General features: G+C 39.7%; 1 protein-coding gene across 1 annotated transcript in view; it reads left to right on the forward strand.

Moving 5' to 3' along the window:
• The window catches only part of PDE8B (phosphodiesterase 8B), a 40,514-nt gene extending 20,528 nt beyond the window's left edge, over positions 1 to 19,986 (forward strand). Inside the window, exons 10-21 of the mRNA XM_018070306.2 lie at positions 2,935 to 2,986; positions 5,897 to 5,974; positions 6,877 to 6,956; positions 8,167 to 8,331; positions 9,127 to 9,172; positions 9,591 to 9,726; positions 10,909 to 11,107; positions 12,024 to 12,241; positions 13,180 to 13,315; positions 15,535 to 15,702; positions 17,271 to 17,400; positions 17,933 to 19,986. Of these exons, the coding sequence (XP_017925795.1) occupies positions 2,935 to 2,986; positions 5,897 to 5,974; positions 6,877 to 6,956; positions 8,167 to 8,331; positions 9,127 to 9,172; positions 9,591 to 9,726; positions 10,909 to 11,107; positions 12,024 to 12,241; positions 13,180 to 13,315; positions 15,535 to 15,702; positions 17,271 to 17,400; positions 17,933 to 18,048 (1,524 nt within the window). The 3' untranslated portion in view covers positions 18,049 to 19,986. The remainder of the gene's footprint in view (positions 1 to 2,934; positions 2,987 to 5,896; positions 5,975 to 6,876; positions 6,957 to 8,166; positions 8,332 to 9,126; positions 9,173 to 9,590; positions 9,727 to 10,908; positions 11,108 to 12,023; positions 12,242 to 13,179; positions 13,316 to 15,534; positions 15,703 to 17,270; positions 17,401 to 17,932) is intronic.
• The last annotated feature ends 1,584 nt before the right edge of the window (positions 19,987 to 21,570 follow it).

Raw genomic sequence — 21,570 nt, forward strand, 5'->3', positions numbered from 1 at the left:
TCTTTCTGTTTGAAGCTGTCCCTCCTTGTCCTATCACTAGACACCCTTGAAAAGCCCCTCTCCAGTTCTCTTGCAGGCCCCTTTAGGTACTGAAAGGTGCTGCAAGGTCTCCCCGAAGCCGCCGCTTCTCCAGGCTGAACAACCCCAGCTCTCTCATCTCTTCCACATGGGAGAGGTGCTGCAGCCCTCTGGTCATCTCTGTGCCCTCCTCTGGCCCTCCTCCAACGAGTAATGAGCTTGCTGTGTGCCCTCCTCACTGTCCTGAGGATCTTGAACTTCTCCATTTCATGGTTGGATACCCAGGCTGTCCTTGAACTTCCCCTGCCCTATCAGCCCCTCCTTGTCAATGAGAACAAGGGAACTTATGAAACAAATTTTATCTGACAACTTGTGTCCAAGGCGACATTTATATTCTCTGTACTGCTGGCACTGATGAAAAGCACCACCCTTCATGTCTTTTTAGTATTCATTCATAAGCAGTTACTGGTGAATTGAGCACAAATTTGATAGTCTAGGGAGCTTTACACATTTGGTAATCCCAGGGAATATGGCCGTCGAAAGGTTCTCCACAGATATAGAGGTCTGCCACAAAGGCTAAAGACCACAGCCTAACAGAAAGCATGGTGTATGGAAATGTAAGGTCCCTTGGGGAAAAAACAAGGTGCATCCAACACAGCTATGTAATTATTCTGTTTCACTTCTGTGGTTGAAATACCTCCTGCCTGTAGGAGATACTGGACACTGCAGTATTCCTAAAATCCATGCCTGAATACTTGCAGCAGTAGAACATTTCTTTACCCTAAAAAAATTAGGTTCTTTTTCAAGCCACAGATAAATCTTTATGGTAGGATAAAAGGAAATCAAACAAACTATTTATTTAGTTACAGAGCAGTAAAAGCTGTCATGATTCAAATTTTGATGCAAATGCATTGTCATAATTTTAAATGGCTGGATTTCAGCATTCAGACAATGTATGTTGACTTTGAAACATCCTTACACATTATGCATTGTTTCACCTTAAACAAAAGTAGATATTTGCCATTACCAACAGCTTCTGTAAGGGATATCATAGTATTATTAGGGATCACTGTGCAGAAACCTTCATGTATTTCTGTGCCAGATTTATAACATACAAAAATTTAGTATGCTAGATTTATGCATGGAAAAAATTTATGTAAGAGAGTATTAAGCATTCTTACAGTGAAGATTTATGAATAGGGATTGACTTTCATGTGACTATTTCCATGTGCTGCAGCCTAGGTAATTATTAATGCTGCTGTTGTCAATTTGAGACCTGGCAGGATTGAGTCCAGTGTTTGCACATTCATAAATTTAAAACAAAGGTGTTGTTTCTCCTCTTAAGAACATATTGACCCAAGATTAACTGTGTGACTACCTTCATAACTTACCTTACACGGCTCTTTCAGGACATGCCTGCAGAAGGGGAAGAGAAGTATTCAGAACATAAAAGTGGGTTTATTTTTTTAGTAGAGCACTTGGAGGACTGTGCCAATGTTTCTGCCAGCTGTGCAGTAGACAGAGATATATATCCATTGGCTCTGAGAGAAGCTCCAGGTTGGGACCAGAATGAGCAGTTCAGATGCATTGTGTCACACTGCACCATATCTGATGAGATTCCTTAATCTTACTCTGTATGTACAAGATCATTTCTCTTTGAGTTTCTGCCAGGTTACAAGAGAAGTGTTTAAAATTTATTTTTGGAGGAAGAATCACTTCTTATGTTCCCTTGAACAAAATTTATATGGAACATGAGCACAGGATTTCCCTCTCCTCTTTTTTTTTTTTCCTTCATTACAGAAAACCATATCTGAATTTTATGGGTTTTTTCCTTTCCATTTTCTTCTCTTTTCCTTTCACCCTCTTTACCTGCTCCCCTCCACTGCAAAGAGGAAAAAAAGATAGAGTGTCTGCAAGAATGACAGAAAAGAGGATGTGTATCAGAGTATGTGTATACAGAGAGTATGTGTATCTTCTCTAGTGACTGAAGTAAAAAAAGTAATGCATTATTTTTAGTCCTTCTCAGTGTCTCTGTTAGCTCTAATGAAATATATAATGTGCTAATTTTAGAAGGAAGACTTGAGGAACTGACATTTTTGTTCAGGTTTCCTATTAACAGCAAAATACTTTCTTGTAACCATGTAACAAAGGAAAGGGTGAAGTTATTAGCAGGTATTAAATTGCCATTAATTGGAGACCGCTTTTTTTTCTGAGCAGAATGGAAAAGCAGAGGAATATTAATCTGTGTTATTGTAGTCCAAGCAATATGTGTAAATTTTAAGATGATGGAAATATCCTATGTAAATTTTAAGAAAGCTTGGAATACCTGTTGTTGGGGCTACCGAAGTTCTCTCAGAAGCACAAATAATTAAAATTTTTCATGAGAATGATTAAAAATTACTTGGAAATAAAGTTCTGATGAATGACACCTACCTCTACCTCTCATTTGCCAGAGAGTTGTTTTTATAACTGAGTTTTCTGAAGTCAAGTTTATTAGTGACCTATGAAAGGATACATGCAAAATTAGCTTAGATAGTGCTAAGAAAATGTTTCTTTAAAGTGCAAAAATTAATATTTTGGGATTTTTTTATTTTTTGCATTTCATTTTTTCAGGTTCATATGCAATTTGCACTTAAAACAATACCTAAAAAGAATATCCGTTCTCTTGCAAACACAGGCGTTAAACAGGAACTTAGTATATAAAAGCACTATTGTATCTGCAATTATCTGCATGACATATCCGTTTCCTTTCATATTATTTCTCTACATCTAACTGCACCTAAAGAAGAGTCTTTGCCATACACCTTCTTTTTAAAAACAACTGAATGGAAAATTCTGGATAAGAACAGTGTTGAATGTAGCCTGTTTATTTTTGTATTCTTCTGCCTTACATACATATTTTACTCCAATCTTCAGGTCTACAAGAGTCACCATGAAGAGAAGTACACAGGAGACAATTCTCAATCAGGTTAGAATACTTTTACCTCTATATGCTGCTGTGCTGGAGGTCATGGCAGGGTTCTTTCCCTCTGTCCAGTCAGTAGTCAGAGCTGATGGTCAGTGACGGATGCCAGCTGCCACTGATGTTGCACCATGAATTGCATTTATAATCCATAATCAATAACCAGTAATAATATAATCAACAATAATTCAGTCTCCTGTGCAGAGCTCTTGCTGTGCATTTGAAGTTAGGATGCATTGCTCTTCATTGTATTAAAACACTGTGTCTGATCCTGAGGCTGGTGTACCTTGGCAGCCCTTTGTGTTTGAAATGTGGAATGTGCTGATTTGTGCCAGCACACCTGCCCTAGTGTTTCCAAGTTTAGGACCTGTCAGCAGGCCACTGGTTTGGCCCCAACACAGGGCTAAGATAGTTGTCTGAGGTGTCCAGGCCTGAGCTAGTCAGTTTGTCAGTGATGGGTTGTTGCAGGATGTCTGCAAAACCCCTGCCCTGTGTCTCAGGTGGGTTTACTTACTTGCGGACAGCACATTCCAGCTCTCATGGACTTCTGCAGACAACTTTTGACTAAAAGTGTGGAGCATAAGGGGATAGATAATCCCTTCTTCCAGTGCTGTGTAGTATTTGCAATAACACTTTTGCCTGAAGGAGGAAGCAGCAAAGGCCAGTTTTAAGCTTGTGACTCTAGTAATCTCAGCCAGACGCAGCACTCATGTCTTACTATGAGTGAACAGGTTCTCATGCACTATTACCTTCTGGCACTTGAGGCTATTCCTGCTTTGAAAGATGGACAACATTGCTGTGCAATGTCAGGCAGCTTCTGATTTTCACATGGGAAGAGGATATAACATACCACAAATGTTAAACAATGACTGTTTAACATCTCCTGCTTTTTCAAGAAGCCCAGGATGCATACACACAACAGAGAGCTCTGTGATGCCAAACAGCAGTGAGCAGGGGGAAGAAGAGACAATATATAATTGGCTGCTCTCATTCCCATTGCTGCCATTAGAACTGATCCACAGTATGTTAAACTGCTTACTCCCATGTCCCTGTAATAAAAGCAGATTTTCTTCTCACTGTTTCTTTCCTGCAAACAAGAAGGTGAGAAAGCCTATGAATTAAGCCAAAGGACAACTGTTACTAGTTAAAGCATTTTTACTAGCTTACTAATATTTTAGGTTTGCTCATTTTTGTGACAGATTTACACAAGACTTGGAAGCCCCATCCCACTGATGCCATGTTGATGACTAAGGTGCAGTGAACGCAGACAAACTTAGAGCATGTGACGTAGGTTATCCTTCCCTGAGGTCCATGGCTGTGCTCCAAGAATAAATTTCCAGAACTTATCCATGGGCATATACCAGTATGTGATGAGCATAGAAAAGTAATCCATGATATTGTGCTGTTTGTGATGGTGTGATTTGTACCAAATCTGGATGATGAGATATTCTGCTCACTAGGTAAAGAAAAATTTTTTATTTAGGCATTGAATTATTTACAGATGAAATTGTAGAATGGCAGAGAGTAGCTTTTAGGTGCCTGTCACTCTTGGGGTGGCACTAGCAAAATTTCTGACTTGCTAGTTGGCATTTAACACAAGGAGAGTTGTCAACTATAGCCACTCACAGCTATCTTTATGTGTAAATCCTTGCTCCCACTCTAGTGCCTTATGATAAACTAATCCAAATGTTAATGCAGGAATGGGGTTTCTAAGAGGAGTACTATGAAATAAATAAATAAAATTATTTAACATGCATTAGTTATGCCCTGCTCTTAGATGTCAACAGAGGAAAATGCTTTCAGTTTCTCCAGTTTGGACTACAGCAAAATAAGAAGACCTAAGCAATCTTATAAATCTGTAGTAGAAAAAGAGAATTAAGACAGAAACTGTATTTCAGTAATTTTTAAGATGGACAGACTTTTAATTCTGGAGAATCATATATTAACATTTTATTTTGCTAAAGACAGGCTGCCTACATCCTGTCTTGTGACATGGTCTTTATGTTAAGAATATCAATGTCATGATATTTCTGATTCTTCAGATGGTTTTATCTGCTTTTAAAAGCTTACTAGGGTCTCTGATCCTTGAGTGGCATTTCAGACACTCTTGCAAAGAGGTGAATAGATGCATGGTTGTTGTTTTTCAACAGTAGGGAGAACTGAAGATTGTAATGTTTTGGAGGAAAATTAAATTTTACCACTTTTTTTTTTTTTTTAGGCTCTTTCCTGGTATTTCATCCAGCTTTTGAATTTGGCTGGATGTGATAATTTCTCTTGCTTTAGCAAACATTAGTTTCAAGAATAACAGCTTTTTGCATGGTTAATTTTCACAGCAACCAAACTGCTTGTTTATAATCATTCTCAGCATGCTAGATTTTTCTTTAACACAGCGTACAAAAAATTACTGCAAATAAAAGCAAAAGCTGTCTGAGTCTGAATTATGCTTGGGCTCGAACAGTGTAGACCGAGATGGGACTTTCCTCACTTGGCTAAAGTTTTAGGCTGTTAAACTCAGTCTTGTTCAGTGGCTGATGGGAAGCAAAAGGGCCTTGCAGGAGGGGTTCAATGCACCTGCGTGAGACATCTGTCCTGAAGCAGGTTCTCTGATAACCACCCTAGACATCAACAGCCTGCAAGACTGCTGCTTTTAGGAAGCTAAACTTAGGTGAAGCAAGTCTCCCATTCCATAAGGCATCTTGACTTCCTTGTGAAACACCTTTCCAGGTGACTTCGGACATGTTGCTTTAAATTGATAGACACTGAGTTCCTTGTTCTGATGTGCAGAGATTACAGTATTTCCCCCGCTTATGTCGTATTGTTAAGATCATGTAATTAAATTTTCATAACTTTAGATGGAAGAAGCTTTGTAGATGTTTTACTTGATGCATTTTTAAAGCTTTTGTTTTGTATTTACAGAATCCAATTCCTACAAATGCAAGAACAGAAGGAAAGACTCAGTTGATGTTAAGTCAATAACATCTCAAAGTAGTGATGGTAAGAAAGTAAACTGTCAAGAATTATTATACATTGATATATAATATTATAAATATATATATATTTACAAATAAAGAAAGAACAGACTTGGCCTAGGAAATAAAACTGCAGAAGATGAACCAGATTCATAGCTGATTAAAGAGAAATTACTCCATCTTTTTATAACTGCTGCAAAATTTCTTTCTTCTAATTTGCAAAACAGTGCCTCAGCCACGAGTACCAGCATCGCTATATGATGCATGGCAGTGCAGAGTGCCTTCATAGAGAGGAGTGGCTGTGCCAAGGGATAGGAGAAGCCTTCTAAAAGTGTGTGATGAAGCGTTAGTGCCACCTCCCTCAGAAAGCTTCACCTTGTGCTCTTGAACCAGTATTTTTGTTTTATTAGTGTTGAATATGAAGGGATTTATTGCTGCTGGCTACTTGAGAGCAGTATTTCTACTCCTGATCCCATTTGTGACTGGTTGCTGGGGCTGGGACGGTGGTGGCAGCGATTATTTTCTGCCTCTCTATGTAATGCGGGAAGGACAGCTTGTGGGAAGCAGGAACAGGTTTCATTAGACCAGTTGTATCACCAAGATGAGGGACTTACACACATACTCACAGGAGGAGCCATGTCTGACAAAGACTCACTGCAATCAAAGAGCAACTGGCAGGTACTGGGCACGAAACATAATAGGTACAGCTTCATTACAAAGTGAAGGACGCATGGAATATCTGATAGTAAAAGTAAGGGGTGCTGCCAAGGAGGTCAACAACAGAGCAAGAAATGAAACAGTAAAGTAAGAACCTGCAGGAGGAAATATAGAAGTGGAACATGAGGCTGGATTATGTTGTGCTGTTCCTCAGCCTGCTGCTCTTTAAATGCTGTCATCTGATTTATAGTCTGTGGCTCTCTTGAACAGCAGCTCCAAGTTTACAGACCCGACGATACTCTTCAATGGCAAGGATTCACTCAATGACCATAGAAGCTCCTATCACAAAGGTGAGTCCTGAGCACTGACTTTTCCACAATCTCAAGAGTCTGGAGTTGCTCTCATAGGGAAGTATGTAGTTGGTGAACAGACAACCAGAGGTTTCCTGCACTTTGTATTTAACAGTATAATATAAATAACTTTTTTTTATCCATACTACTTTCTACATCTCATCATTGCATTCCAAATCCTAGTCATAAGAAAGAATATGAAAAAGGGGGAAAGTGTGCCCTTGTTAGATGCACTGCTGCTAGCAGGAAGGGGACACTGTTCTGTTGGGCTGTGTATGTGTAGGAGGATGTGCTTCCAGTCTCACCTTTGCTCTTGCTATTGATATTTATAAGATAGCACATAGAGGAGGGAGCACCTGCACCATGTTCTGTTTCCCCCACTTTCCTGCAGTCTTTTGTTCACTGTGTTACACAAAACTCTGTTGCAAACCAGCTGCATAGTCACTTGTAACACACACCAGGTATCTCCCACCCTCATTTTTAACTCTCTCCCCATCTGTTCTTGCTCTCATCAAGCACTTACTTCACAGTACTACTGTTACTGTAAGAACTTTTCCTTATCCTCAGTCATACCGGCAGGGAGGCCTGTAGTGCCCTTGCAACAGCCCCTGATTGCTGGAGAAGACAGCACTGGGGCTTTCTTCTGCTCAGTCCTGGCAGAGCCAGGAACAGCCTTTGCTGCTGCTGTCATTGCTGCATTCCCAGATTGTGGCTGAGGCACAAGGTGGGGGTTCAAACAGCCATCCTCTTCTTCTACAACCAAGCTCTTTCTGCTCTCTGCCCTTTATTTTTCATGGAGAAAACTAAGGCTTTACATCCTATGTCAGGATATCTGAATCACATCCAGGAATTTACTTGTTTGTTTGGGTTTTCCTCTAGGGATTGAATGATTGCTTCAGAGCAGAACTGGATACGCTGAAGGACTGGGACATTGCTAGTTTTTGGTCCACCCACTTGCAACTATTTCAGATATTTCACACCCTTCTGCTTTCACTTCCCAGGAGTCTGACAGTTAAAAATAGTAGATGGATACCAGGAAATCTGAGCACAAATTTACATTTTCAGAGTTGTACTTCAAGGGTTGGGAGAATTTGCACTCCATTTGCTAAATGAGAATTAGCATAATCAAGTCAAGAATAAAGAGTTTGTAATAAGAAAAGAAAAAAATGCCATTCACTTTTCTTTGCCTGCCTCCTTAATCTGCTTTCAGGTTATTAACATAATTAATGCTGCCCAGGAAAACAGCCCCATCACAGTAGCAGAGGCCTTGGACAGAGTTCTGGAAATCCTGCGGACAACAGAGCTTTACTCCCCTCAGCTAGGTACCAAAGATGAAGATCCTCACACAAGTGATCTTGTTGGAGGTCTGATGACTGTGAGTAAAATTACTAAAGATGAAGTTACTACTGTAAGTGTCCTATACCACCCTTCAGCGCTCTGCTGTGCTAAAATGTCCCAAGCAATGGGAAGGGGATTCATCACCATTTCACTTTAGGATTTCGACCTCTTTATCAGCAGTAGGCACTAAGATGTAGTAAGATATGCCCACAACTCAGTCCACTGGGTGCATTCATCCTCATATATAAGTGAACACGGTTGCCACTAGAAACTGTATCATCCAGTCTGATTTGTCTCAGGAGATACTGAAGGAGATACCTTTTAGAAACTCTAGAAGCTTAGATGGGATTAGAGGGATTGCTCTACAGCTGGTCCAGTGTAGGAGTGAGGTTACTTTAATCAGGTTCTCACTTTGGTCCTGTAACAGCAGCAACAGACAGACTGTCTATATTTCATCAAGGATTTACTCATTTTTTAATGTACACTAAGCTAATTCCTGCCAAAATAATATAAAGAAAATGAAAAATAAATTATAGTGGCTAATTTGAATGATGAAATCCTGCAGGTGCCAAAGAAAGGGTCAAAGAGGGCAATATACTGTATAGTTAATAACATCCTTTCTGGGGATCTCATACCAGTCTTCTTGGGATCCTTTCACGTCTGTTTTGAAAAATCTTCAAACAAGGATGGTGCTTATAATGCTACAGTAAGAGCAGTGGTTTTAGTACCCAGGAATAGTAGCTAAAGAGAAAATGCATGTAGTGTTTTTGCAACTAGTGATGCATGGTCACTCTGCCTAAAACTTATGATAAACTTGTGGTTTTTTTTCCAGGATGGCTTGAGAAGACTGTCAGGAAATGAGTATGTGTTTTCTAAGAGTAAGCCACCGTTTTAAACTTCCTTTGCATGTGTGACTTCCTTTGTCAACGCTGCTGACATAGAGCTTCGGGCTTATTTGCAGTGGCATATATGCCTTTGGAAATGGTTGGCTAAATGACTGCAGAACAAGTGCAGAACAACTCCATTTTGGAGTTGAAGCAGGTTCAAATAATTAAAATAAGGCATTTTGAGATGTTAGCAAAAAAATTGTCAAAGAAATGTTCACTGATCTTTTTGGTTAATGTTCAAACGTAATAAACTGTTTATATTTATAGGCATTTACAGACTTTTTCATGTAAGGAAAAGGTTGTTTTTCTTGAAAAAGAGTTGTTTTCGAAATGGAATTCTGCAGGGGGTTGCAGTAGTGTAGGGGGAATAATCCAGAAATGTGTTGATTCCCAAATTCCATTTCAACAGATGTGAACCTGAGCCACAGTCACCTTCCAGTGCCAAACACCATCAATGATGTTCCACCCTGTATTGCACAGCTCCTAGATAATGAGGAAACCTGGGACTTCAATATTTTTGAGTTGGAGGCTGTTACAAATAAAAGGTACTGGACTCCCTGCCCTAGGTGCCCAGAGAAAGGCTGTTGATGAGCTGTAGTAGAAAGCGCTTTGCTCTGGAAAAACTGAAGCAAGACATAGTAAATCTGTGACAGCTGTTTTGCGTGACTTACGTCCACTCTATCCAGGTGACACTGTTTGGCACAGTCTGATGTTGCTACATGCTAGATTTCCTGCAGACGCCTCTTTTTCCTGCTCATGTAAAAATGGTCAGGCTGGAAAAAGCAAGCCTCTTCCCTCCCTCACTTAAATTATTCTATGATTTGGGAAGGTCTGAGGCAACTGTGGCTTTTGATTATAGGGATAAAAAAATGGAATGGAGGACAAACCAGTGATACGATCAAGAGACATCAGTAGTTTTGAGGTCATGCAGACTGCAAAAATAATCATGTCACCCACAGAGAAAAGTGGTTTTCATTCAAAGACACAAAGAATCAGAGACTATCCAGTCTTCTGTACTCTCTTTGCAGAAAATGGCCATTTTAGGAATGTGCCTGGGTTTAATCTGCAGATGCTGGGTTTTGATTATGCCTTTCTCAGCTCAGAGGCTCTGCAGATCATCTTGTATGAGTGAGAAAAATGACTGATGGACTCTCACAGGCAATGCAGTATAAATGATAACCCAGAGTGGATCTGGATTTAAGAACCAAAAAAGATTAGAGGTTTTATATTTACTGTTTCACACATGGACTGCCCATCATTACACACACACACACACATATACACACACAGCAGTTTACATTTGATATTTGACCTTTTTTTGTCTTATGGCTTCTTAGTCTTTGGGATGTCTCCATGTCGTGTTCAAAGACTGCTTTTCCTCCTCAGGAAAAAAATAAATGTGTTTTTTTTTTGATTGACAGATACTAAAAACCACAAAAGACTTGGGCTTTTAAGATGTTTTTTCTGAAGCCACAGGAATTGTTCAAACTCTAATGGAACTGCACCATTTCCACAAAACATATTAAAATAATGTCTAAAAGGATGGTAGATACAATAATTTGTAACCTTGGCCAGGCTTTTGAGAGGCTATAGATGTGCAATTTAAAAATGTTTAACATTCCCCACCCTTTTTAAGGTCTTGTTGTTTTCTTCATCAAATATATTGCTTTTAGAACAACACAAGTTCCTATTTTACAACAGTGCTTTTTTCTTCTATTGTTTTTCAGGCCATTAGTGTATTTGGGCTTAAAAGTTTTTGCCCGGTTTGGGGTCTCTGAGTTTTTAAACTGCTCAGAAGTAACGCTGCGGGCATGGCTGCAGGTCATTGAAGCCAACTACCATTCCTCCAACTCCTACCACAACTCCACACACGCAGCAGATGTCCTGCATGCTACCGCCTTCTTCCTTGGCAAGGAGAGAGTTAAGGTAGAACCCTCACCTAGGAGTCCTCTGGGCTAGGGTTTCAGTGTGTTTACCATTTTATGTGTGTCATCCAAAAGTCACATGTTTAAATAATTGTCCTGGCTTCATAAACTCTCTCTGCCCTTGAAGTCTTCCTGTGAAGCCAGCAAACCCATACAGTTTCTCTGAAGTCTGTTTATACAAATTAATTTTTTTAAGTAGCAATAATGAGGGTGGGGAGGGAACCTGGCTCTTTTCTCTGTCTTGGTTAGTAACAGCTCTTAATAAAGTTTTGCAAAAGCTTTGGAGAGGGAAGTGTGAGCTATTCTCCCTGGTACCCAATGATAGGATGAGTGGGAATGGTTCAAAGCTGTGCCAGGGGAGGTTCAGATTGGACATTAGTAAGCATTTCTTTACTGAGTGGTCACAGGCTTCATAGAAAGGTGGTTGATGCCCTGATCCTGTTAGTGTTTAAGGGCATTTGGGCAACAACATGCTTTAACTTTTGGTCAGCCCCAAAGTGGTCAGGCAGTTGGGCTAATGATCGTTGTAGGTCACTTCCAACTGAAACAGTCTGTCCCACTGTATTCTAAGATAAAAGGTGTGTAGAGGCAGAGACAGTACAGATGCATTTAGGCAAGCACACACAGATGTGTGTGACAGATCCAGATGATCTATCCATTAGAGAATTTTATGCCAAGGTATTGCTTAGGTGACAGCATAGTAAAAAGCTTCTTTAAAGAAAAGAGTATATGGGTAGGGGTGGGAGTGAGAGTTTTGTAGTAGTTAATCTGTGGGCAGACTGAGTGGAAAATGATTGCAAGGAGGTAGGATCCTTACACTGAAGCTTATGTTTGCATAATCAAGGGTACCTAGAAATGATCAGAAAATATTTACCGTAATTTTTGTGCCACATCATAATTTTTCTCTCTTCCTGTAGGGAAGTCTGGACCATTTAGATGAGGTAGCTGCATTAATAGCTGCCACCATTCATGATGTAGACCACCCTGGACGGACCAACTCTTTCCTGTGCAATGCAGGCAGTGAATTAGCTGTCCTTTACAATGATACAGCTGTATTAGAGAGTCATCACACAGCACTGGCGTTTCAGCTTACAACTAAAGACAGCAAATGCAACATTTTCAAGAATATTGATAGGTGCGTCTTCTGGCGAAGAGGAGTGCCTGTGTGTGGATTGCTTGTTTGGCAGTTTTAGTTTGGGGCAGATTGAGAGCCTACATTCTAAACAAGAATATACAGTTTAAATACAGATATTAATATTTAACCTCTTCCAGAATCCCATGTAGACATGATTTTTAAAAAAAGCTTTCATTTTCCCCTTCACCGCCCCTTCCAATTTGTAATTTTTGGAATCTTATAGAGATGTTCAATAATCTTTTATGGATTACATTAACATGGTCCAGTTGACAACCTCAAGACTGCATTTTGGCCCACGGCCTTTTGGTTGCAGAAGCCTAGAAATTACTTTTCTGTGGTATATTTTTCCACCCCAGCAGCTAGATGCTGCATGCTGTGTCTGCACAAGGTCCTATGCTTCCAAGCACTACTGCATTCACATGGGGCAGAATGGGTAGTAGCAGACCAACATGAAGTTCTGGGAGATCTGGAGGCTCCCTGTGGCATGCTATAGCCTGGGAATTCCATCGCGTGAGCCTGGCTTTTGCAGGGGCAAGGTGAGAGGGAAACAGATCTGAAAGGGAAACAGCCTGACCCCAAACAGCATTGTTTTTGAAAAACCTGAGCTTTGAGTTCCAAGCTAGCATACAGTCACATGGATGTGTTGGTGCCATTCCTGGACAACTTGTCTTAGTGTTACAGCATTATGAAACTGAGCTGTAAATTTTTACTAACCTCAGGGGATTGATTTTCATCAGGCAAAAATAACAGAGCTGGAGGAACCCAGAGAGGAACGATCTAGTCCATTCCTCTATCCCTAAACTGTTCCTGTCTCTGAAGGTGCCAGCTCACATGGTGAGCCCTTGAGCAGCATTTTGCAGCACTGCCTAGGCAGGTATGAGGAAAGGACAGAGCTCTGTCTGGCAGGCTTGTGAGCAGGAACTCTTTTTCTTTCCTAGAAATCGCTATCGGACACTGCGCCAGGCCATTATCGATATGGTTTTGGCAACAGAGATGACGAAGCACTTTGAGCATGTGAACAAATTTGTGAACAGTATCAACAAGCCTATGGCACCTGAGGAGACCAGCCCACACGTAAGTGCTTGGGGGACTTCATCAGGCATTTCAGTTAGGTTCTTCCAAGACAACTTAAAGTATCATTTTCATTCACCTTGATTAATTTGCATTTTGGTAATGCCCAAAATGACACAACCGGATTTGTGACCTCACACATCAAAGTTTAAACGAATACTTTCATTTTCTTGTTTTCTATGTCTGGCTCTGTCCTTAGCTCATTTAAACATTTCATTTATAAGCTTTGTCTTCAAAGCTATCTTGTATTCAGAAAATATGCAGGTGGGTGTTGTTTTACATGGAAAATTCTGTGCATGAAGCCAGGTAGGCACTTGTGCCTATGGTCCTGTCTCCAAACAGTGGGATTTGCCTGAGCCTAGGGATGTAACTGAGGAACCTACCTTGATGGTTTTGGGTCTGTGTAATCTAGAGCCTTCGAGGCCTGAAGAATACCTTCCTGAGACCTCTCCACTCCTGACTGTACCAAGAGATGGCCAGGCCTTTATTCCTATCAGTTACACACCCTAATGCTCCAGCCAGGGTATGTTTCATAAACTGCCTCTGAGTTTCCCATGCCCCTCTTACCTTCTTTTGTTGCCTTTCAAGGCTGAGCATTCAGGGCCTGACAGGGTTCTCCAGAGCAGTGTTACCTGAGGAAAGACTACCTTAGCCCACCTTAGTGAAAATAGTGCTTTGTTGGAAATACTGAAAAAAAAACAGACAAAATTGAAAGTCAACGATACTAAAAATAAATAGAAGTCGCTTCTGGTAGTTATCTGTAACTGGACTTTTTGCACTGCAGGATGTCAAGGGTACAGAAATCAGTCAGGACTGGTAGGGTTTATGACTTTAGAGACAGCATTATGTCAGTTGAACTGAACTACTTCTAGGAACTGCTGAGCTCCACTCTCCCAACAGTTTGAGCTGGAAATCACAAATGCTGCTGAACTTACCTCACAATAAAAGTGCAGCACAGAACCACTTGTACCACAGACTGGTTGTTTTCCCCCAGTATTAAGTTGTTCTTTACTGTTAACAGTGGCTCTTTCTATTTTTGTCTTGAACAGCAGTTAAGGTGGAGGGTTAATTTGGCAGGTCTTTGCTGGGCTATCCATGCTGAAAAAGAATTAACTGCTAAACATAAAGTTAGAAGATTAGTGCCTGAACTGGCAAAAGTCACTGCAAAATATCTCTCCATAAACCACAGCGACATTAATTTAGTTGCTGTGGTAGAAAGTACTTATGTTCAGTTTTTTACTCAGGAGTTGAATTTAGCAGTGAAGGGAGAACATAATCACACAAATATTTTGAGAACAGTGTTAATGCCATGATGAGCTGAGGTGTAGGCTTTTTATTACTCCACAAGGAGCATAACATACCTGTGCCCTTCTGAACTATTTAAGACTCAGAATATGATGCCACAGTGGACTTATAACAACTACCTTGTCACCTCCACATGCCCTCCAGAGCAGTCAGTAAGCAGTTTGATATTTTACTGTCTACCAAGTAGAGACTTTCTGCAGTCAGTCTGCTGCCCCTGTGTTTTCTTACTGTTAATCTCGTAGATTACCTAAGACTGCACCCTTGCTCATAACTAAAACCAGAGATGATTCCAGGCTGAGGGTTCAAAGTCTGGCATAAAGAAGGCAGTTTTATGTGTAAATGTTCTGGAACTGAATGTCAGAGCTCTGCTTTTCTGTATATAAAAGTAATGTCAGTTGTGCAAGTCAGTTCAGCTCCCTGTGCCTGCCTCAGTTTTCTCATTTAGGAATGAAAATCTAACTCCAGAAACTGCCCTAAGTGAAGCAGTCCCCTAAAATCGTCACCCTCAGATTTAAACACTCAGCACTGAGGATCATTTATGAGCTAGCAGTTGGTGGATGCATCTGCTATATCATGGTCCTCTTCCAAGAGGACAAGTCTGGGATGCAGAGAAAATGACCTCCTACCTGATAAAGAGCCTATAGCTCTTTATTTTATTTATTTTAAAAACTTAGCTATTAATTCTCAGAATCTTCACAACTGTAATATGTACGGGGGTTACAATTAGTTACTTAGTAAGGCTGTAGTTCTCAGACATCACTTTCTTCTCCAAATTCCTGGTGCTCTGTATGACATCAGAAGGCGGCAGACTGGGTGCCTGCTTACTTCCCCAAGTGCAGTAGAGCTGATAACAACACCCTCACTCCTGCCAGCAGGGGATGTGGCCCCTGGTCACTGTAATCATCTCTGCTTTACAGAGTGAAGGCAGCGACACTGAATGTACAGCCAATATAAAGAATTTTCCAGACAACCAGACACTGATCAAGCGCATGATGATTAAATGTGCAGATGTAGCAAATCCATGTCGCCCTCTAGAGCTATGTATTGAATGGGCAGGGAGGATTTCAGAGGAGTATTTCGCACAGGTACGTATACTTTTATGATTTGACCATTATATTATGTAAGAAAATGCACATCAGCTGCTGGTCTGCTGTTCCACACAGGGTCTACTTGGTGTGACCAGAGTCCAGACGTGTTTTTTTTCATTCCCAGCCAGAACTGGCCCATCAGTTTCATGCAGAAGAATTCACGCCAGGCAGTTAGCTAGTTTGCTCACCATGAAGCTCATTGTACAGAATGGTGAAAAGGAAGTTTTACATTTTCAACTTTCTTCATCTGGCCAAAACAAAATGATTTGATTAGTCTTAGTCAATTTAATTGGCTGAAATTCAAGACCGTCACCATTCTAGTTTCTAGTCCCAATGAAGAAGCATGAAGAAGCATGTCTGATGCAGCCCTCAGCTGAACCACTAGGATGGCCCTTTCTCTTCTAAGGTAGGACCCAAACTATTGTCAGTGCAGGCAGATGAGTAGTAGAGGCACATGGCCAGTGTAAATACTTATGGCATGGGATCTCTCCAGACAGAACTGAAAGCTCAAGTTCACTTCTTCACATTCATTTTTTTCTGACAGAAATGTACCAGCTTCCTAAAAGTGAAATACTCTTTTAGTTCTTTATTTGAACAACTGATAAAAATCTTAGCTTTTTTTTGCCACTAATGGTACAGAAATCAGCAGCTATGGAAAGACTATGAAAAGACAGTGGAAAGACAGAAAAGTGGGCATGCCTACCATCCAAATTCAGACCACACATTTGATAGTTATTACTAAAAGACATGTCTGAATTTCATTTTAATCACAGTGAATAAATTCTGTTATGTCCTAAGTAAGATCAAGGATCACTTAGGCTGCATCTCCCTAGCAGTCAAGGTGTTATAAGCTAGCTTTAAATTGCCCAGCTTAGGCACTAGCCTACATGCAGCAATGTGAGGTGCTCAGAACTGTTCTGCTGTTCATTCACCTCATCTGCTAATTTTGAAGACTGCTCTGCTGCTAATTCCAGCATAGGTGCTGCCCATACAGCTTAAAATGGGACTTCTTTTTGGTTTGTAATTTAGTTCTAAGAAACAGCTGAGGTGATTTGATCCTCCACCATACTAAGAGCAACAAAACCAGCCCTGTTTCAGTTGCGGACACAGAGTTAAAGAGCATACCTTTACTTCCATTCATCTTATAACTTGATACCAGCAGAGAAAGTAGCCTCAGCAACAGCCTCTTCTTACTTAAAAGACAAATGGTTTTGAAACAGCCAGTAGAGATGTGGAAAAATGGAGAGACCAGTCCTCTGCTAAAGGACTCCGCAACCATTTTTTAGCTGGTGTACCCTAATCACCTGATTAGAGCATTCTGTCTTGCTGGAGCTAAGTGCAATCACAGAACTACAAAAATAAGAGTACTTGTGAAAGGGAAGGGATGTTGATTTCAGTCCCTGTTCCAGATGAAATAACACACATGAAACTGAGGCAGTTCACCTCAGGGGTTCTAAGGTTTGTGTCAAATCTCCTACTGCAATTCATCTAATCCCCTGAGCTTTGCTACTCCAGCATGGAAGTCAGCAAAGCTTTAGTGGCTAACTGGAGTTTTGTCTTCTTAGACTGATGAAGAGAAGAGACAGGGTCTGCCTGTTGTAATGCCAGTATTTGACAGAAACACCTGCAGCATCCCCAAGTCTCAGATTTCCTTCATTGATTATTTTATAACAGATATGTTTGATGCATGGGATGGTAAGTACTTCTGCTTACTTCTTCTTCCTTGCTCTGAAGCAGATATTCCTACAGACTAAAATGACTCATCTCAAACTGGCCTTGAGTCCACTTTTTTGAGGGTCGGTACCTGTACATAAGCAGTACAGCACAGGATATTGTGCAGTGATACTGCTGAAGCCTGTTTCACTGCACAAAACACATGCTTTATAAAGTTGAGCACTTACCAGGCAATCTATGTAGAGGAAGAGTAATGGCTTAAAAATAAGCTTTTTCTCATCTACTTTTTTTTCCTTTAGCAATGTATTTCTTCTGAGCAGCAGAAACTAAGACCAATGTGGTTGCGTGTTAGCATAATTTAATAAAGTCATCCTGCATTAAGAAAGGGATTTTCTTGAAAGAGAAACACACTAAAAAAATCTTTCCCCTTTTAGTATTAGTTTAAGGAGCTGAAGGAACAAAAGAAGTAGGAGAATGCCAATTTCAGACGAGGTCAGGCTGTTCTTCTGCCCATTCTGTATACATAGTACAACTGTTTCTCCTGTTCTTTCAGCATTTGCACATCTCCCTGTTTTGATGCAACACTTGGCTAATAACTATAAACACTGGAAAACGCTGGATGATTTAAAGTGCAAGAGTCTGAGGCTTCCATCAGAAAACAACAACTGACACAAAATCAAAAAAAAGACCTCTTGCTCTACCAGTTTCACTGTGAATCACTTGCGGACTCTTGGCTACAAAGGGGATGATATTACCTTTCCAGTGGATTAAGACTACGTAACAAGAAGGAAATATTTCACGTATAATTTTTAAGCTTCTCTGAATTCTACAGAAAAATGTTTTTCAATGAGGCTATATAATCCACAGATGACTAAGTGCTCTTTGGAAATAATATTTTGTGGCAGCAAATGTACTTCTGAAACTAATTTCTAATACTGAATATGCACTTGTTGAATCTTGTAGTTGATACAACTGTATTCACTAACACTTCACACAACTATTTCTCAGACAGAGGGGCAATGTAGTCACCAGGAGAGTGAGAACAGCCTGACAAATAAGCATAAAAATTTCCCACTTATCTCATATAAATTTGTTCCAATTCTATCAATGTTCTTCAGCTCTCTGAACCATACTTCTAAAAAGAACATGCACAGTAGAACAATAAAACCTCAATAAACGGATATAGTAAAAAACCCAAAGCTGGCACCTTTTAAATCAACCTTCTTATTATTACAGAGATTCTCTCTCAGAGCACCACCTGTTCTTTCTTTTCCATATAAAATCTTGGTAGGAGTCAACGTCCCCTAAAACTGATCATATAATGAAGGAAAATAAGCATGTTCTGTATAGCTGGTGCCGTCCCCATGGTTCTCTGCCATCTTACAGACATTATCATGCAAGATTTCATCACATTTTACATGAAAACTATTGTGGCACTTGATCACCATCCTTTTTTTATAAAGTGGAGTTTGTATGCATGGTCATCACTTTTATTAAACTGATCTGAATTTTATGATATGTTCAATATTGTGCTACTTACTTCTAGGATGAACCTGTTGCTTTTTAAAAAAATTTCCAGGTTATAATTTATAACAGCATTACAATTTTTACTGCTTTATCCTCCTAATAAAATGATGTTTTGTTTTGTGATGTAAAAAGTACTTCAAAATATGTAAATAAGTTAGAAATCAAACATAGTTTTTCATTAGTTTTAAGATATTAAATTTATGCTAAGGCTTTCAAAGCACAAATGCATATTTTTGTACATCTCATTTTAATCACAGGCAGAACATGAGTTCAAATTTTAGATTATTCTCGGATTATTCAGTTAATAAATACGAGCAGAACTGCTGATTTTTAACACTGTGCACTCCAGGCTTCAGGCAAGACTGTCAAAGCTGTGGCTGCAGTTGAAGAAGCAGTCCACTCCCCCTACGCTGTATTAAGAATCAAACTGGATAAAGAAAAAAAAAAAAGGCAAACAGCATTGAGACTCCTGTGGTAACATAGTGACAATGCTGTTTACTGCAGGTAGCTTACAAAATGTGCCAACCTTTTTTGTATGTTTTGTACCAAGTTCTGAAACAAAAGGAAACATTCATAAAATGTATGTGCAGAGAAATGTATATAAGCTATATTTTTGTTAGAATTGTAACAGATCCTTACTTTTGTCATAGCTAAGGCAGGTTGCTGTGTATTAAAATGCTGCGTTGTGTATACTTGAAGAACTGTGTTTCTGGTGAAGCGTGTTTCTTCATTCTTTCCTATTATCTATGGCAACATTCTTCAATGGATTTTTATTCAGATTAGTTGAACGTCTGTTTTCTAATACTGTAAACTGTTTGCTTTTTCCATTTCTTTATTTAGAACTAGTGCTCTCGGTGGTTGTACCTTAACTATTCTGATAACTGAATGCTCACTGCAGCTTGCATTAGAGAAAAGAATTTCCTAAGATTCAAAGCTTAATTTGTTAAATAGAGCAACACTGTAAGACCACATCCATGTAAAACATTTCAATTCATAATTTTTGTCACACTTCTGTCACAAGAAAAAAAATGTGAACAGTGGAAGGAATCTAAAAAATAAAGTTCAACTTGTGAAAAAGAACTGAGGCCAAGGTGTTTATGTGGAATCAATACATTTGTTGCAAGGTCACGTGTTTCTTCCCACAGTCAGACTAAGTAAAAAAAGAGCAATCTCTGTGGAGATAGGTCCTCTTTAGGAGCAAAATAAATCAGCACAGACTAATCATCATCTGCCGGTTGTGTCAGATCTCCTAGACTAGTCCAGTGACTAACAGCTGCTTGTTTCATGCTATTGTCAGTGCACAGATGTGTAAGACAGTCACCTCAGAGTTGTAAAAGTATTAAGAGTAGGTCTGATATTTACTTTGATGGTGTGAACATACAGAATTCTGTGTTATCGCAAGGTGGAAAAAAGTTTAAAACAACATAAGTAAGAAGTAAAAATTCTCATCTGGTCACCGTAATTGTGCTCATTGCACCTCCCAACAGCAAGTGACAAACTCTCATTTAACAGAGGAATGGGACAGTATACTGTTACTATGTTCACTGTTATGCTCAAAGTTCATTTGTAAAACAATGGAGTGTATCTGAGAACAATGGCACTTTTGATAGATATAAATATTTATACATGCATGTAGGACTATTTAAGGATGAATTACATCCCTGTAAATTGCACAGTGAGTTTTGTGACTAGAACTGTTTAGTTAAATAGGTCTGTTTTCCTACCAGGTATTCACTTAAAAGCAGTCACATAAAAAGAAAATAGTTGTTCTCATGGTATAAGAGAGAATAAAAATATGAGCTTTCTTGTCTCTAGCTATAACTGATGATAGCAGTATTCTCTCCAAATAATCTAATTTTTATAAGCTTTCACTTTATAGGTTTAGTAACAATGTGTAAACACACACTTTATAAACAACTGAACAGTTCTCAGCTGAAACAAGGCAAAGAGCCAAAATAAAATTGCATCTCCCCAGCTTGTGCTGGGGAAGCCAAAAATGCAATGAAGATCAGGTGAAACGATGCAGACTTAACATGCCTTTCTCTCTCCAGTTTAATACCATAAAACCAGAAGTATGTTATCCTCAGGTGTAATCCAAATGCTTTTCCTAGGCTGGTCAAAAGAAGAGCCAATGAGCAAAGAACGTGCAGTTTAAGTTTTAACACTGATTTAACCTTCCTGAATTGAAAGAAGGCAGCAGTTTAACAATTTCCCCACCTGTTTTGTGGTTTTGAAATAAGTTATTTTGAATTCTCTACTCAAAATAAGATTACCTATAGGTAATTAGTTGACTAAGGTAGGAAAAAAATACAGCTCAAAATCTTATTGTCCCTCTGCTCTACCTTCTAGAGATTATGGTCAGACTCAAGAGGCAAAGCTTGGCTTCTGGGTAGTAGGAGGAAGGCAAGTGCCCACAGCCGTTGGAGGAGGGCAAGTCTAAAAGGCTTCTTGGTTTCTTCTAGGAAACTAGGAGCTTCCTCCTTTTGCTTCTCCTCTTGCCAGGATCTGCTTAGCCCTTTGTTTTAATTGCACTTACTGCAAACACTGTATCTTAAGTACCAAGTTACACCCTTGTGGTCTCTTGTACTGAAACCAATTCTTATAGATTCAAAGGGAAGAGATGGCATTCAAAAGCCGCACAAGACTTAGTCCTAAACCATTAAG

This window comes from Manacus vitellinus, unplaced genomic scaffold (assembly GCF_001715985.3).
Source record: "Manacus vitellinus isolate BGI_N305 unplaced genomic scaffold, ASM171598v3 scaffold_18_pilon, whole genome shotgun sequence".
NCBI classification, from domain to species: Eukaryota; Metazoa; Chordata; class Aves; order Passeriformes; family Pipridae; genus Manacus; species Manacus vitellinus.